The sequence below is a fragment of the Xiphophorus couchianus genome, chromosome 2 (assembly GCF_001444195.1).
Source record: "Xiphophorus couchianus chromosome 2, X_couchianus-1.0, whole genome shotgun sequence".
Classification (NCBI taxonomy): Eukaryota; Metazoa; Chordata; class Actinopteri; order Cyprinodontiformes; family Poeciliidae; genus Xiphophorus; species Xiphophorus couchianus.
The window spans coordinates 15,903,576-15,921,214 of record NC_040229.1 but is presented as its reverse complement, the minus strand read 5'-3'; the positions used below and the strand labels follow the sequence as shown (position 1 = coordinate 15,921,214).

The 17,639-nt window shown below is 36.9% G+C and overlaps 1 protein-coding gene across 1 annotated transcript in view; it reads right to left on the bottom strand.

Moving 5' to 3' along the window:
• The window catches only part of sema3d (sema domain, immunoglobulin domain (Ig), short basic domain, secreted, (semaphorin) 3D), a 36,740-nt gene extending 20,815 nt beyond the window's left edge, over positions 1–15,925 (bottom strand). The window contains exons 1-3 of the mRNA XM_028002275.1: positions 15,642–15,925; positions 6,397–6,646; positions 1,585–1,745 (exon numbers count right to left, since the gene is read on the bottom strand). Coding sequence (XP_027858076.1) covers positions 1,585–1,745; positions 6,397–6,604 — 369 coding nt within the window. The 5' untranslated portion in view covers positions 6,605–6,646; positions 15,642–15,925. The remainder of the gene's footprint in view (positions 1–1,584; positions 1,746–6,396; positions 6,647–15,641) is intronic.
• Positions 15,926–17,639: the final 1,714 nt, after the last annotated feature.

Genomic DNA, 17,639 nt, shown 5'->3' with positions numbered 1-17,639 from the left:
AGTCTTGACCCCTTAACCTAATGTCAGCTTTAGTGCAACCAAAGAGCCTTTTGAAGCCCTTTTAGAGGCTTTTTAAGGCTTAAAACAAGAGCAGACTGAACTCTGAGACCAGACAGGTTAAAGCCAAACATATGTTTCTTTTTTGCTTACAGACCAAAGCCAACATGAAAGACAGTAGAGAGAACAAGCAAAGGTCAAAGCCAGAATCTACTTAAAGATTTTGCCATTTTCTGAATTACCTTTAAGAAGCTGTGTTCTTGCTAAGTCTTGCACTATTCCTACTTCCATTGCTTCAATAATCAAACTAAAAAAGGTCTGACCTATAACAACGTTTTAAGTTCTGGTAAGAGAGCCCTTCTCCAATAGTCTTTCAATGTCCCCCACCTTGTTCATACATGTGTTATAACTGGCTTGTCTGCTTAGTTTGTTACCTCCTGTAACCCCGCCAAGGAGAGCTATTGTCAATACTGTTCATAGAAAAGGAATTCATACAGAAACTACAGTGTTACATTACAATTGGCGCATGTGTGAAGGCACCACATGCCTTCACACATGTGGTGAAGGCATGTACACAGACTATTTTCCCACCTGGTTTTGTCAATGCTTCTACACAAGCATAAAAATTGTAGTAAAACTTTTCCAGCACACCAAAGAGCAACAATAAGGCAGAAACGCCTGGAATAAGCATTAATATTTATGCTTCTTTTCTGTTCATCCTATTTCAGTTGCATCTCCTCTCAGAAACACTATGTATGCAGGTAGGAATGACATCCATAGTCTGGGTTAATCACACACGTCTCAAAGATTAAAACTTTTGGTTCATATCTTCTTCAGTATCACCATCGATGGCCCAAGAGGCAACCAGAAAGGCAACACTTTGAAAGCATGACTATCAGATAGAACAACTTGATAAAGATCAAATAAACAGTCCTTTCTCTGATGGATCAACCTCAGCTGCATAAACACACACTCACATCCACAATCTCTAACATATGGCACCCATCTGAATGCATGTGTTTGTGTAAACGCATAATGGCGAGTGTGCGTACACGGCAAATGTTTATGTATGCATTTGTTGGAGAGTGTGCACGCATGTGCCCTCGAACATGGCGACCCTGACCTCAGCAGACAGACAGATGCAGACTGCTGCTGACTGAAAGGTGAGCGCTTCTCTAAAACAAAACATGCCTGAGTGCCTTTCAGCCAAATTAGAATAGAAAAAAAGTGCCTTACGTCAGCCCACTTAATGGTAGGAGAGGTTTAAGTGTCATGGGATGAAACTAAATGACTGAATGTTCCATTTTCCTACTCACAGCAAATAACTAAGGTCAGGGAGTTTAAAGTGTCTCCAAGCATAGATCTAAACTGAATAGTTCAGATAACATGAATGGAGAAATCATGCTTTAATTTATTTTCTACAATTACTGCTCCATCAAACAGTGGTTGAAGAGCCTGCAAATACTTTGAAGTCTTCTAAGCGATGTCTTGGATGCAGGAAATGAGCATCTGTTTATTTGTAGTTCAGATTTCAGTCATTCTGTCACCTTCTACGTATTGTATATTTCTCCTCTGTATAGCTGTTACCTTCCTTGGGGTTTTGCTCAGGTTGTCTGGGTCAAGCAAATAGATGTGATCCCTAGCTCCGAGCAAAAGACTGCCTCTCTCCTCATCCAACAGCAGAGAGTGGGAGTGCAGGACATCAGCAGGGCCCGCAAACAGATAGATACTTCCAGCCTGAAGCAATTCTGATCCAAGACAAGCAAGAGACAAACAGGGAGATTAAAATTCTTTGCAAACACATAGCTTACAAGTAAAACATGCACCATCTTGGATAAAATTACAGTGCACATTTCAGTGGAGGAACATTGTTAAGCTTATTGTTTGCAGACCAGTACAAGGTTGCCTGATCAGGAGAAAAACACAATGTGTCGAAAACATCTTGGATTTACTTACAGTAATCCACCTTGGCTCAACTCTCCAGCTACACTTGGTGATAAAGAACTGACGTATTGACAGTGGTGATAAGTGCACATGTCTCTACCACTACCTTCTTGTCCATTTTCTTACAATATCCTTTCAGGACAAAGCACCTAACAGTTTAAATCCAAGTTTTTAAAATCAGATATTTCAGGTGATTGTGTATTTTACTGAACTTTGCTTTAATTGTCCACAAAGCATCATTTTCAGATGGCTGGGCATCATAAACATGAGCTGTGGCTGCAGAGTTGATAAGGGAATGATGAACATATGTTGCTCAGCCATTACATCATGCAAGGCTTTAATATTAACACATTATATTATTTCTTTATGAAGCCATCTATTTTGGAAAGTGTTCTCTTCTCAAAATATTTCAATAAATAACTTGTTTTGCTTTCGCCAGAATCATCAAACGGTCTTTCGCATTCCTTCTGAGGTTGGTATTTTCCAAATTTTTCACCCAAGTTTAAACTAAATGCCATGAATTAACCTTTCAAAAGTTGTCAGAGCCATCATCTTGGCTTCCCAGTTTGTTTTGAAGTCCTAATAATCTTATTACATGGAAAGTAATAAAACACTCTAAAACAGTCTCTAAAACAGATATTTTATGAATACACATCTAAACATGTATCTTAATATTATGGCACTCAGAAACTAGAAATAATTTTGGAAATATTAACTGAATTAAAACAGCAAATATTTAGCATGGTTTAATGTTCAATAGTGACAGCTTATTTACTATCTTGCTTCAACTGAATTTTGCTTTCACAGTTCATCTTGGGTTCCCAATGTCTATAGCCCATTTGACAGAGGGATTTCTGGGAGGTGAACAGAGCTACATGTTGGTCTCGGCACTGAGTCTTTGATCTTCCTGATCTGAGGAAATCTTTTCCATCACCAAGCTCTTTTCAGTGCAGCAGTATAGCAACATGCCTTGAGTAAACACTTCAGAGCAGGGGCGTCCTGTGGGAGTCACTCTGAAAAGATTGACATTGTGATTACACTCTTGGTGTGAAGGATTGGAGAGGTTAGCAACCTTCAATATTTGAACTTCTGGGAACCCTCCACACCAAGCTGCCTTATGCCTTCCTCATATACAGGCTCACAGGGACAAAACCCCCCACATAGTCATATCTCTCTCTCCTACACACCTCATGCCCCATGTAGTCTAAACCTCAAAGAGAGATTAGACTCTCTAGCCTCTGGTTAGCAGTAATCTCTTCTGTAAACACACAGCACCATAAGTCTATTGAAACAGTGTGCGGCAGTTGCTCATCAGTGTTGTCCTCCACACCTAGCCTTCAGCAACCTGATGAACCTTTGTTGGGCTCCCCAACTGGCATTTAGGGAAGCTGCGATATAGATATGCTTAATAAGTTGAATGGCCAAAGGTCAAAGACTGATATGGAGAATTATGCAGGTTACCATTACTGTGATTGTTCCATTTATTTCAACTGATTCTTTAAAACTCATATAGATAGAGTATAATTAACAGTAATTAAAACAACCCTTCCACTGAAGTCACAATGACAATGATTGCAATGAAGATGCTGGCATATGTTTGGCTCGCTTTTGGCAATAATCAGTGGTAGAAAGTAACAAAGTACAAGTACTTTGTACTTGTACAAAGTACTTGTACAAGTACAATTTACTTACTTGTTCTTAAGTACAATTTACTTAAGTAGATTTAATAATGGATACTTTCGACTTTTATTCCACTACATTTTACAGTAAATATCTGTACTTTCTATTTCACTACATTTCTACAAAACCGTCGCGTTACTCGTTACATCAAAGTCGCATTGCGCTTTTTTTTCCGTTAAAAAGTGAAGTTTTAACAAGGCGCTGTAAAATCCAAGCAATAACGTGACTTACTAATTACGTGTGTCTGTTGTTACCTATCGCCTCCTACTTTCACTCGCACGTGGAGCTCCAAGACATGGGCAGTGGTTTCTTCTGAGCAGGAGAAGATGTCTGTCTAATCAATAATCAGATAATTAACATCTGATTATAGTTAAGCTATAAGTAAAAGCTATGTCCTCACTGTTCTGGTCATTAAGTTGAACAAAGCAGCGATTGCCATCCAACAATGTGTTACAAAGGGCTCATGGTTCAGTCCTTCATCTTCCAGCAGACTGATTAGAACAGTTTCATGAGCTAATTTGTGGCATCTCTTGCATTCACTACTTTATGGATTACCAATACAGAGACGGAAACCTTGTCCACCCCAGTGGATGACAACTACATCAATGTCAAAACCTGACTTACAAAGGCCATTTTATTGTGCCAATAAAAACAAATATTTATGATTAAAAATGAGATATTTTTAGTTTGTTTGTATTTTGGGTGGGTTGGGTGGGTACATTTAATGTGTGGTGGGATGTAGTTAAAAGTTTGGGGAAATTCCATTTTAACAATGCAGCAGATAAAACAGTTAGAGCCATTGACATCGTGCTTAGATGATTTCCTTTTGTATTAGCAGAGAGCCAGGGCAGCTTAACTATGACTCTGGCTGAAACCTGTCCATCAGTATGGGATTTTCCGGGTAGAGTTCAAGCAGTTGAATGTTCTTGTTTTGAAGATGCTCACTCAAACAGGGATGATTTCACTTTGATCATTTTACCCGTCACTCATTGAGGCTGTGTTTTCACAGTGGGTGTGGGGGATGATGTGATGTGATGTTTGATGAGTGATCACTGCTGGTTGGTGTTGCATTTTACCAGCATGAACTGATGAGCTGATGATGGTGTGTGCATGCTATGAGTGCTGGGGTAAGGATTTGCTTTTGATGGATTTATTTAAGCCTTGGTTATGCTGGCTAAGAAAGCCAAACATGGGCATTTCACTGCAAATTTTTCTCATGCTACAAGAACCCTCTTAATAGTTAAATGCATGAATAAACTCAGAAGTCAATCATGTTCACAAAGCTAAGGAGAAAACAAAAGATAAAATATAAAAGTATCTCAATTAAAACGTAATAATGTATTAACTACGCTAAAAGAAACATAACTTAAGACAAAGAGCAGATTTAAATGCTTGCCCCTAGTACTAAAAAAACACTGTCCATTGCAGTCATTATTCCTGCAGCTACGTGAATGTATTTATGTTGGACTCCTAAAAACACACGCGTATGTCTCTTCCCAGCCACATTGGGGCTTGAAAGCCTTAACTTAAAGAGAGCCTTCAGAGGTTGAAGTCAGGGTGAGTTTACTTTTAGGTCACAGTGGGGATTCAGTTTTATGGAGCAAGACTGAAGTTCATTTGTGCAGGTTTTTTTGTAGCTCGTACATTGAATGACAGATGAGGACTTTGAAGTAAAGTTTGCACTGGAGTTTAGAGTGGGTTTTAAGAGTGCAGTCCCTTTTTTGCTTTTCTTGAGTGGCATAAAGTAAACTGACCTAATTTAAGGTTAAATGCATGAACACAGTTGACTGATAATATGAGAGAGATTATATTAGAAAGCAGATGGAATGGCTGTTTCGTAATCAACAGAACCATATATAGATTTAAAAACTGTAGCAATAGTATTTTGTTTCAAAAAAAATTTGGGCATTATAACTATAATCAACTGTTGGATGTTTCACTGGACAAGGCCATTCAGGTTTAATATCTTGAACTCTGGAGTGCTTGGAAGTGTGTCCCCATGTCTGAGGCTCCAGGCGAAATATAAATAGAATTTTTCCAAGAATATGTATATTTTAACATCCTCAGATGTGAGAGCACCCCTTCTCAATTACCTCAATCCATTCGTCATGAGCATCTTCACAATAATTCAAGCAGGGGTAGACATTTGTTATGCTTTTTCACCACAAATCGACCATTACTAGGCTTTCACAGGAAGATTTAAAATGTCAGTTCATCTTTCAGGCAAGCTATCACCTTAGTAGCAGCTTCCAAAATCTGAGACTGTCAGCTCAGTCTTCCCTTTAGCCTTTGATGTCATTTTGATAGCTACATGAACATGTAGCAAACATAACTCAATCGATATTTATAAAATTATAACTTATTAGTAAAGAATTGGTTGAACTATAACAAAACACAAATCTAAACTGTAACACCTTGAGCCCCAAATTATTTACAACAAAAGTGAGCACACATTTAAGTGGCAAAAGTGGATTCATGACAGGTTGTCAGTCTTAAATGTGATACATTGCAACAATGTTCTCTATATGGTTCATGCTTTTTTTGTCTTTTTCATAATATTGTTCTCTATGAACAATATTATTGTTCATAGAGATAAAAAAAAGTTTATGAAAACAAAAGTTGGAAAGAATGTTATTACAAGCCAATTCAGAGATGATTAACTTAGTTTAATTTTACATTGTTTTACCTGGATGAAACACATATTTAGGTAAGACAATAAAAAATATGCAATGACAATAAAATTAACAGACATATGAACAATATTTAACTTCCTACCTCTGTAGCTGAGTTTGACTCTGGGGACACTCTGTTTGATGCTTGCTCCAAAAGGAAGGCTGGCCAACAAAATCAGCCCCACAAACAGAACCAGTGGATGGAACAAAACAAAAGTCCTTCGTCCTTCTCTGCCATAATTACTGACAGGCAAGCAAAACGGAGTCCAAGCTTTATTCTTCCTCTTACTTCCAGAGTCTTCTGTTGCCATGATGCGTGCAGTAGCCTTGTTCTGCTTTCACTCTTCTCAGATCTGAAGGGAGAGACCAGTGGAAAGAGTCAATAGGGTGGAGCAATATGCAGTGTCATCTAACTTCACAAAGGATGTATATCTGTTGTTACCATTCAGCTGTTTCACCATGGAGCCCATCAAGCATCTCCCCTTCCTTTGCTCATCCTACATCAGCTGTTGTATGTCAATAGCTTTCCTTTTGTGTTCTTTTACTGCATTTGTTCAAAACAAAGGTCACACCAACCAAACAGCTACACTCTGCTATCTTGCCACAGGCCATTCCTGTTTCAGCTTCTCTCTCCATTTCCTGTTCACACAGATATCTTTACTTGTTCTGTTCATGGTATACAGATTCATTACTGCCTGTGGACCCAGTAACAAGTTAATTTACACCAAGTAAAAGATTAGATGTGACTTGTTGAGGACTTTGCATCCAATTAAAGAGGCTTGAGTGAGAAACATTACATATATCACTTTATTTACACTCTGAGAAACCAGTAATAAGAAAATTCAAGGGACACTGACTTTTTTGACTGAAAATTTGCAGACTTCAGCACTGTTTTATATGACTATAAATAGTCATGGATCTAATTTATAGTTATGAATTTTAAAAGAAAAGGTTTCAAACACCTTAACAATAAGAAATTAGTTAAAATTTTGGGGGGAGGGAGTTAAATGCAAGTGTATATAATTACTGACAAATGCTTTCACACAACTCAACTCACAACTCTAACATTTATAAACTTGTAGAAGGGCTGCACAATATCAAATGAAAATGTAATTGCGATGCTAATGCAAAGAATTGTGCTGAAGATATCACTTTTCAGCATATAATTTAGGGGTCTAACATATTACATTTTCCATGTAGCCTATAACTAAATAAACTTTGTTAAACCATGTTCATATGTAGTTGTTATTAAACCAAAAACCACATTAGTTTTGTTTAATGAAACGCTCAGCACTGAAGTTCTTACAAAATGATACAACACTTAGTTCCCATCTCTAGAAAAGTTGACAAACCTTAGTTATTTCTTTGACCCAAATGCTCTTGGGACAAAGTTGGGTAACTATAATCAAACTTAAGGTTACAAGTTATGAACCAATTTGGTGGGTTAGAAAAAAGAATAAAAGTAAGTCTTTTAACACTTCCTGGACTTCAATGTAGAACTATAAAGCAACCTAATCACCAAATCTAGTGTTTTTTGATTTTAGATATATCAGAGCTGTGATAAACCTTCACCCCATTATAAGAGTCCAATCTCAGTATTACAAGTTTTACTAGAACTCAGCTCCTACAGTTACAGCCATACGGCTTCCAAATAAGCAGACAAATGATGAAGAAATTAATCAGTAGATCACAAGAAAGCTCCTCCTTTGACCTTTTAGCAGCCCTCATTACCTTCCGTCCACACCCACCGCAGATTGCACACATCAACCTGTCAAACAAGGCTGTAAACAATGTCAAGCTAAATTAATAGATTGGATGCAAATGTAACCTACACATCTGAAAGGAAACACGCTTCTTCCAGATGGACTGACTGCACAGGAAACCAATAAAAGACATGGTTGCTTTCAAGGACAATGTTTTTTTTATATCTATGCAGCACCTTTTGAATAATTTATGATGATCTATATAATGCAAACACATATATTCAGTGCATGATCAAAAGGAAGAAAACTTAAGCTGGGAAACTAGATCTTATTTTGGGTTATTTTACTTTCACCCTTCTGTTTTGTCATCTGGTCATTAAAGTTTAATCATAGAGTGGATTTTTTCTGTGTGTTTTTACTGTTTAATGTACTTTAAGCTCATAAGGGCAAAGTGGCATTGATCCAATTTTCCCGTTGCTTTAAAACCAAGACTATTAGGCCCTGATAAACACACTGCAGTTTACTTAAGATGACAAATTGAGACAACTTCACACCTCTAGGGTTAGAAATACAGATACAGAGCTCCCTGTGATGGATGAGCAAAGAGAGGGAAAAAAATGGATTCAATCCATGCGGCATTTGCACTTTGCGAACAATGGTGATAGTGTGGATGGCAGAGCTTATCCCCTGTACAGTATTTCCCGGATAACAGTGACATGAATTTAACCAAGTGAGAAGCATTTGAGTAATGGATCTTTTATGAGAGCTTGAGTACAGACTTGTTCAGCCAACTTCTGCAAGAATTCCCTAACCGAACAAATTGTGACATCAGGATCTGTTAAAAACAGTTAATCTTTAGTGAAAAAAATCATGAAAGAACACAGAACACCATAAGAAAACAAAAATCTAATATTATGAGTAACAAAGATGAAGAAGTATGAGAACAGCAAAGGAGACATGGGAAATAGAAAAAAAAGAGACGGCTTGTACCATGTAGGTTACGCTAACACTGCTGTTTCCTGACTACTTCAGTCCCTGTTGTCTTTGGCAGCATGGCTGGCAGACTGTGCAGGGGGTGATGGGAAATAATATGGATAGAGATGGTGACAGATTTGATCCTGCCAGCCAAGTACTGCTGGCTTCTGATCTTACACAAGACTTTTGTCTGTTTAAGAGATACTACATGAAATATAAATGTTTTTAGTTGAGTTCACATCAAACAGGCTACGGACCATAAAGCACAACTTGCATAGCTTTGATTATTTAACAGGCAGAATCTAATAAATTAGACGCTTTATGAAGAAAATTAGGAAACTTCAACATCTAAAATTAGCTTAGTCAAAGACATATTATTCGTGGCAGAAATTGCCACACAAGAAAGCAGCAGATGGTTTGGCCACAGGCATTTTCACACAAAGACACCGCCCAATCCCTCACCCTAATGAGGCATTTAGCAACATCCAGGTGTCCTGTTTAATACGTTATTATCAAGGCCCTCCATCTCCACAGGACAGAGTGCATTAGCAGAGCTATTTGTCTTCATTCTCTGACCACAGGCAGTGACCTGGCAGAACAACATAGGTAATTGTTCCTAACGCTCAAGACATAAATTATTTTTTCTGGCAATAGTCAGTCATCTTTTTTAACCCTGCATTTAAGCAAGCATGTAACTCCCCTGTGAGTGTGTGTGAGTTCATGTCTCAGTGGGAAAATGTAGGACTACCACCAGGCTCCACACACCATATCTGTGTGTGTCTGTCAGCAGTTATGTTTTAATGTCTATACTGTGATGGTTTTCTTTATTGTATTTACTGTATTTATTGTTGTTGAATACTTTTTCTGCTCGCTATAATACCATTTACCCCCTGGGTACATTAAAGATACCTTAATACAACAGACTTTGCGGATGTGTACAAAAGGAATTAAGAATAAAACCTAGATAACATTGCATGAGACGTATCCATACTTTGCAGGAGGTTACTTTCTGGATGTTAGAATTTACATTTCAGCCCAAACACTTTCTGGAACATACACAGTACTTTCGTGAAACTTTTATCCAGTACACTGGTTACTTTTTTGTAACTTATCAACAGTGATGGCAAAAAAAAAAACTTACTTTATGATTGCTAATTACTCCTTGAAAAAGTAACTTAATTACTTACCTGACTATTTAAAAGTAACTTAGTTAGATCACAAGTTACTTTATTAGTTACATTCAGCAGCTGCCAATGACAGCCTCTGCAGCCTCAACATAAAAATGACAACCAGGGAGAGTCGAACATGTCTGAGGGTAGAATTTCCTCTTTACTCTTCAGCCAACCTCTTCAGCTTTTCAATTGGCATTAAAAATGTCTACAATAAATGTTAATTCATATTACTTGACATAAAACTAATAATGTAAATACAGTACAAACAATTTTAAAAAGTATTATTTTTCTTGTTGTAATGTTTGTAATTTTCCATGGAAAGCCTATTTTGGGATCAATTGGTAATGACTTCATCCTCCACAAGGGGGCTTTCACACTCTCATCTTTGTATTACTGCATATTATTCTGTCTCCCCTATTTTCAAGAGTATAACAACAGCATTTTGTTGCCAGGACACAGTGTACAGTGCAACCCTACTCTAACTCAAAACAGTTTGTATTTCCAGCTTGAAAAGGTGCATCTCTCTCCTCCTTCCATTATTTACATTTCTGTTGTGTCGTGGTATTACAACGTGACGTGACTGAATTGTCACAGACCAGATTCTACTACCCAGATACAAGAGGAAAGAAAAAAATATTAATTTACAAAGTCAAATGACCAAAATAGGAACACACAATAATTTGGATACTATTTTGTACATAGTTATGTACAAAATAACTATGTACATACTGTAACTATGTTGTGTACTTTCTATGAATTACCTGAATTTTCCTGGGCTTTGTGTGGCCATTACTATGGGTCAGAACACATTGGGTACTTTCTCAGAAATCAGGAGTTTGTTTATAAATTTAGCATTTTTTTGTAAGTTTTAGGAAATCACCTACTAATTTCCGGAAAGTAAACTTTAAATTCTGTAAAAGTAACCTGCAAGTTCCAGAAACTATCCAATGGTAAGATGTAGTGCTCCAACAATTGATCTCTGGACTATCACTCTAATTACAGATTGCTGTAAAAGCCATAGTTCACTCAGATAAGCTCTTACTCGTTATTTCATCACACTTTAAATAAACAGTTTATATCAGAGATGTAGTCATTTATTTAACTTCCAATAACAAGCTGAAAGATCAGAAATGACTGAAAATAGCACTGCAGTGTTTGTTTCCATAACTTGTTCACAACATTTATCCCGAGGGTACAGAGCTTACATCAGTTCTGTCAAATAAGTGTTAACAACACACATAATCTGTGTGAAAATTGCCATGTTAAAGTGTAGTCTGAGAATTAACTATCTACAGAGAAGAAGTAAACATTAAAAATGTGATCAATGTTTCTACGTATGATTCACAACAGAAAAGCTCACATTGACATACTGTATATTACAATAACATGTTCTTGGCAACTTTTGTATCACTACTTGCTAGTACTTTCCAGAAGTGTGGACTTGAGTCACATGACCTGGAGTTGAGTCAGACTCGAGTCATTAATGTTATGACTTTTGACTTGACTTGGATTTTTACACTAACAACTTGGGACTTGAATTGAATTTGGAAGGCATCACTTTTCTTTTGCTATGATGAGCTAGCTGACTTTAGCTAACTTTAGCTAACTTTGTGTTATTAGTTAGTATTCTTGGGGCTATATTTAATTTGTACTGTTTGGTTTTAAGGTGTATTGTATTTTTGTCACACTATTTTAAATCCAGTCCTACAAGTACATCTAAGAATAATGTGCAGCCTATTTGCTCAAGATTGCAAGTGGATGTTTCAGAAAACAGTTTCTTCACCTCCACTCAAGAAAGAGAGTTTCTCCCCCTGCACCTCAATCATAGCATTATTTTGAGTATAGTTCTGTCAGAGGATGGATATTATTATTATCTGTGTCGATAAATCATATGGAGAATAAATATACTGTTTACTGTAGCCAGTGTACTAAGTCTTGCATTTTTACTGAGGGTTTATTCTGAAAAATTATAGTTTAAAGGAGCATTATTATGTCAAATTGACTTTTTGGACCTTTATGCTATGTTAAAATGTTATCCCTTCATCAAAACCATACCTGGAGTGTTACTTTATTCTTTCAGTTTCTGAACTTCCATCATAGTTACAAGATTGTTTTAAAAAAAGACTTAAAAGAAATTCCAAGTTTCAAACTTGGGACTTGACTCTGCCTTGACTATCTTTGCTTGAGATGTTCAAAATAATGACCTGGTCCCACCTCTGGTACTTTCTGCACTGTCTAATTTACTCATAGCACATGACTTTATGGCCACAAACCTTTTTTGATGTTTTAACTGAGCATGTGTTTCTTTTGGGAAATTGTGTTTTGTCGCAATAATTCAATAAAGAAAATTGCCAGAATATCCACTTGCATATAAAGATTAAACATAAACATGCACATGATGACAAAGTCAGGCTTTGAAGCTGAAAACACAGTTAGATTAAACGTAAGTACTCTGGAAATGCATGAGCAAAACATTTGAGGTAAGAAAATCTGAAATTACTCCCAGGGTGACTAAAGGAATTATTTAATTTATTTTAAGAAAAGGCAGCATGTCCTACAGAAATTTGTCTTCCTATTTTTTTGTTGGTTAATTTATACATGATTGCCTCTCTTATAGAAGTCTATGCATTGTTGACTCAGGATTGAACTTACTCCACAGTCAGCAAATATATGAGTGTATTTTGAATAGCAATCCAAGATTTGCAGTATGCAAAAACATTTATTGAATTACATAGAATAATCAACCACACATGAAATTATATAATTATTTTTTAAATTTTGTGAATACTAATCCAATGCCACAAGCACTCTTTACTGAGCGGAATCGATATGGATCAAATTCTAGCCCTTAGGCTCTATCTGTCCATGTTTTGTCCATCTCTAAATGTGCTATCTCAAAACAGCTGTAATATAATGCCACAGGAAACTGCATACTATGGTAACCAAATAGCCCAAATCGACAGTGATGTATGTGTCTCTTTTATTTGAGACTCCCTTTATGCTTAATGTTGTGAATTAGTTCTCCAGACAACATAAATTGTAACTGGGCAGAACCAGCGCACATCTGCTGATTCAAAAAAGGGGTTCATGTATTTTTATTTGGAGGAGGGAGATTAGGGGGTTTCGAAGTGATACTTGATTTGTGAGTCAACTCTTCAGTAGGGAAAGGAAAAACTCTACTGACTGGAAAAAAGTCAAGGGTTAATAAAAACAGAGATGGAACCATGTAACTAAGCTGACAAAATAGATAAACATAATGGTAGGCTTGTTGGTGGCTGATAACAAATCAAGTAATTCTCCACATCCTGAATAGCCTATGACCTGCGCAATCAGGTCTAAATGTGCAGAAGTGTCTGTGTGTTTTGACATTTTTGTAAGCATTAGTTAATACCATCCTAAAGGCAGGCTGATGGGAGCATTTGCGCACAACAACAGTGACTGACACATAGGAGTGCCCTCACTTGTCCCCTGATTGCCTAAGAGTACAGGGGAACACCCATGCACGCAATGCATGGTCTCCTCTCAAAAGTACCACTGTTGTTTGTATTTCTCAAGTGAAGCAGCACAAATTATGCTCACACAAACCTCGAGAAAATTCATTTACAAATGGAGAATGCAGAGACACCAAAGAGTTTTGAAGAGGCCAAACTCATCCAAGTTGTCTGCCTGCAAGTCATTGGCACCTGACCGTTACTGTAGACTCATTACACATACTAACATTAGGTACCTTTAGTTGCTTTGTTTATTGGTACTGAGGATTTCTGGAATCCATAATCATATAAAGCCAGCCAAGCTCCCACTGTGACAATAACATGTTTAAATAACACATAAAATTTAAAAATCTATTGGCTTCAGAAAGCTATTGTATTTCAGTTGCTTTCATCGCTGTCCAAACAAAGGCCTCAGCATAACAGAAACAGTACATTAACATTAAAATCACATCTGAATAGAGATTTTGGATCAGTCTAGACATGTCATAAAAACCAAAAGAAAACTGAGGATTGTGGTTCAGGAAAGAGCATTTTCCTTACACGCATTTCCTTTAATTTATACTGCAGTAACTTCAGAAATGTTAAAATCTCTGCAACTTTCTTAATTCTGACTCTCTTCTGACAGTAACAGTAGTTTGCAACTGGCAACATCTCAATGACACAATATGCAAATAATGCAGGATTGGATACAAAGTAGCACTGTAAAACTAGCAGTTCTATTCTTTTGGCCTGAACAGAAATTCTTCTCAGTCCCTGTCACGCTGACCAAAAACTCTGAAACACAGTTCTTTCTTTTGCTGCCTTCCTTCATCAGCTTTTTATCACTGTATTCAAAACACTCCCTTCAATAAAAAGCTCCTTCTAAGGAATTGGATCAAATTCAGATGGACAGTGAGTGGAGTGACTCACTGAACCCATAAAATTTAGGCACCTCTATTTGGTGAGTAACCTATGTCCATTGTTGAATGTTAATGTACTCAACGAAAGGTGGGTGGTGTTAGTTCAGTGTGCCAGTACATATACCTCTATATAACACAATAGTCACTGAATAATTTGAGGATTTAAGGACAGCTTAAATTAAAATTTAGAATGGATATGCAGGTGACATGTCATCTTAAGCAACTAAACTTGCAGTAATACTGGCACACCACTGAATTTTCAAATCAAAGCTATTAAGAAATAAAAAAAATCATATATTGAATTGTTTGAGAGCTTATGCTTTATAAAAAGAAGTATAGCTAGCTGGCTGGGATGGACAGATAGATGTAAAACATTTCTGTTACATTATTCTGAGGTTTGACCATTTTAAGGAGTTAGGCAATGGACAACAAATTATCAAATTCAATCCAGATTTGTCAAAAAAGAGAAGCAGCCCTTTAACGTAGTGTTGTTAATCTGCATCTCCACAACCACCAGTGGTGTAAATTAATATTCTCTTACAACCCCTACTGAACCACAACATAAGAATCAGGCACTTGTTTGCAACACAACCTATGGCGCCCCCTCAAGTCATCCCACCCTGGATGATGAGTCACGATTGACATGCCATTTTTTCAGTTTTGGAGAAAACTGAACAAATGTTTTAAGTTATTTGCTGAACTATTTGCTTTAAATATATAATACTTTTTTAAGAATCCCAAATTTCTTTTGTTTTTTTTTAAGGTTTTAGAGTTTTGTTTCTAAAAACCTTTAGTAAGTTAAAAAAATAGACGGCTGCACCTAGTGGATAACAACATGATATAGTGTTGATAACTGATTAATAGACATTTCCATTCCATATAGTCTAAAACGACGTTTAAAATAAATTATCTAAGTTATATAATAAACACAAAATGTTACAAAACGGACAAATAATACGTGCATGCAGCGGCTCTTTAAACTGTACCACAGATAAGCAACAAATTCATAGGCATATCTTAAGTAAAACAATATTTTCAAAACGGCACAACGCAGTTTAAATGATCGGTCGGTATGTAATATCGCATGCTGATGTGGTTTTCATCTCACCTGAAAGCGCACTCAACTTCTCATGGCCAACAAAAGCCCGCAGACGCGCTTCTCTTCCTTTTTAAGTTGGCGGACGCGCAAGAAAATAAAGCACCAGTATGGATGTTACACTTGCACAAGTTCGCATGTGAAAGAAGAATGCACCGAGCACGTCCCCAAGATATTTCCACTCCCCTCAGTGTTTGTTCAAGCGCTCTTGAACTCCCGGTCCTCTGTGAGGCTTGGCGTGTGTTTTAGATGGATGGATTATTAGGTTATGCGGCGGCTCGCCCCGGGAAAGACTGACGGCAGTCTCCCAATTATGTTGCCGTTGAAGGGGAGGGGCCCCTCGGCATCTGTACCGCTGCCAGCCAGGTATTTGCTGATATTTTTACTTAACTAAATATGAGGGAAAACATATGGGAACAAAATATATATTTTTTTGTTTTAGAAAATAATAGACTATTATGAAGAACTCCAAATAATTAGCTTTCATTTTAATGAGACTGGAAACTTTATTAAAGGTTTGCTTTCTTGACCTGGACAAACCTTTGAAATTTGTTCAACTTTACAATAAAGCCAAAGTCATACAAGAAGAATTTCACAGAGCTGTTTTACAATAATAAACATTGAATAATTAGTTAATATTGAGTTGATTAAACGCCAACAAACTTTTAAATCAAGTTTTTATTGCTGTGTATTTTGTGTGTGATAAAACAACATGATAAAACATAAAAAAGCAGAGAAATACAAATGGAGGTACAGTGAGATTCCTGAAATGAATAACTAGAAAACAGCAGTGGTTATTATTTCTGGACAGACTCTTGCACCTTCAGTTTTAATGAATAGAAACAAAAGTCCAGTCCGAAGTATAAGCACAGTAAGGAATCCCCACCAGTACAACAGCTGCCACTAGATTAGCAGTGACTGGCAAACAGATTTTTGCATTCTAAAACTCTTTCTTTACAGATTTATTTTTACTTCAAGCATATTCGAGAATTTTTAAACATGTCACACCAAAGCCTCTTAACCCATTATGTCCACACTTTGTCTAGGTTATAATAATACCTAAAATTATAACCTAAATTGATGTTTTGTTTGAATCATTCAGAAGTCACTGTACTGAGGCATTGCAGATGTTCTTTTGTGGATGAACTCTTGAAGTAATTTTAACTAATTTCTGAGAAACTTCACCGCTGATTCACATTTTCTCAGCTTATGGATAAAGGTTCCCAATGTGACTTTGCTGGTATCCAGAAGCAATAGTGATCGCTTTGTAACCCTATCTGAAGTGATAAACTATTTCTTATATGTTCTTGAATTTCTTTAAACCAGGACATGGTATTCTGCATTTTGAGACATTTTAGCCAAATAGAATTAGATTTCTTTAAAATAAATGACAATCCTAGAGATAAGGCTTCGATTGCTTCAAATGTTTTAATTTATGTATAATGATTTATTAATGTACACCCAATCAAAGACCATGACCATGTAAACTTGAAGCTTTACTTAATGTTGAGAACAGATATTCAGCACAGGCAACAACTTACTGCAGGATGGAATACCTTTGCTGACCAGAAAACTTACAGACAGAAGTGTGGAGTTGATAGAAGAGGTGATTCCTATGTGAACTTGGCTGTTTTATATGTCTCCACACACAGGCGGGAGTGAGTCCATTCTTTTTTAACCGCAAGCTGTGGAATGGCCAGTGCCAAGAATACAGAGAAATCCTTCCACATGAGATCAAAGCTTTGATCTTTGAACCAAGAAAAGAGAGTTAGAATGTTTCCAACTCACGATAAGTCAGATGTAATTCTCTCTTACCTTTATGACCCACTGCTGCTCCAAACTTGGGTGTGTTTTTTGGCAGATGTGACTGCGTCCAAGCTACTCGAGAGGATTATAGGTTATAGATTATTAAAACACTATCCTCCCACTCGATTGGGAGGATACCGTTTTCAATGTCAGGGTGTGCACTTCCTCAGGATGACACACGCACAATAGAAAAACTATTAGTGA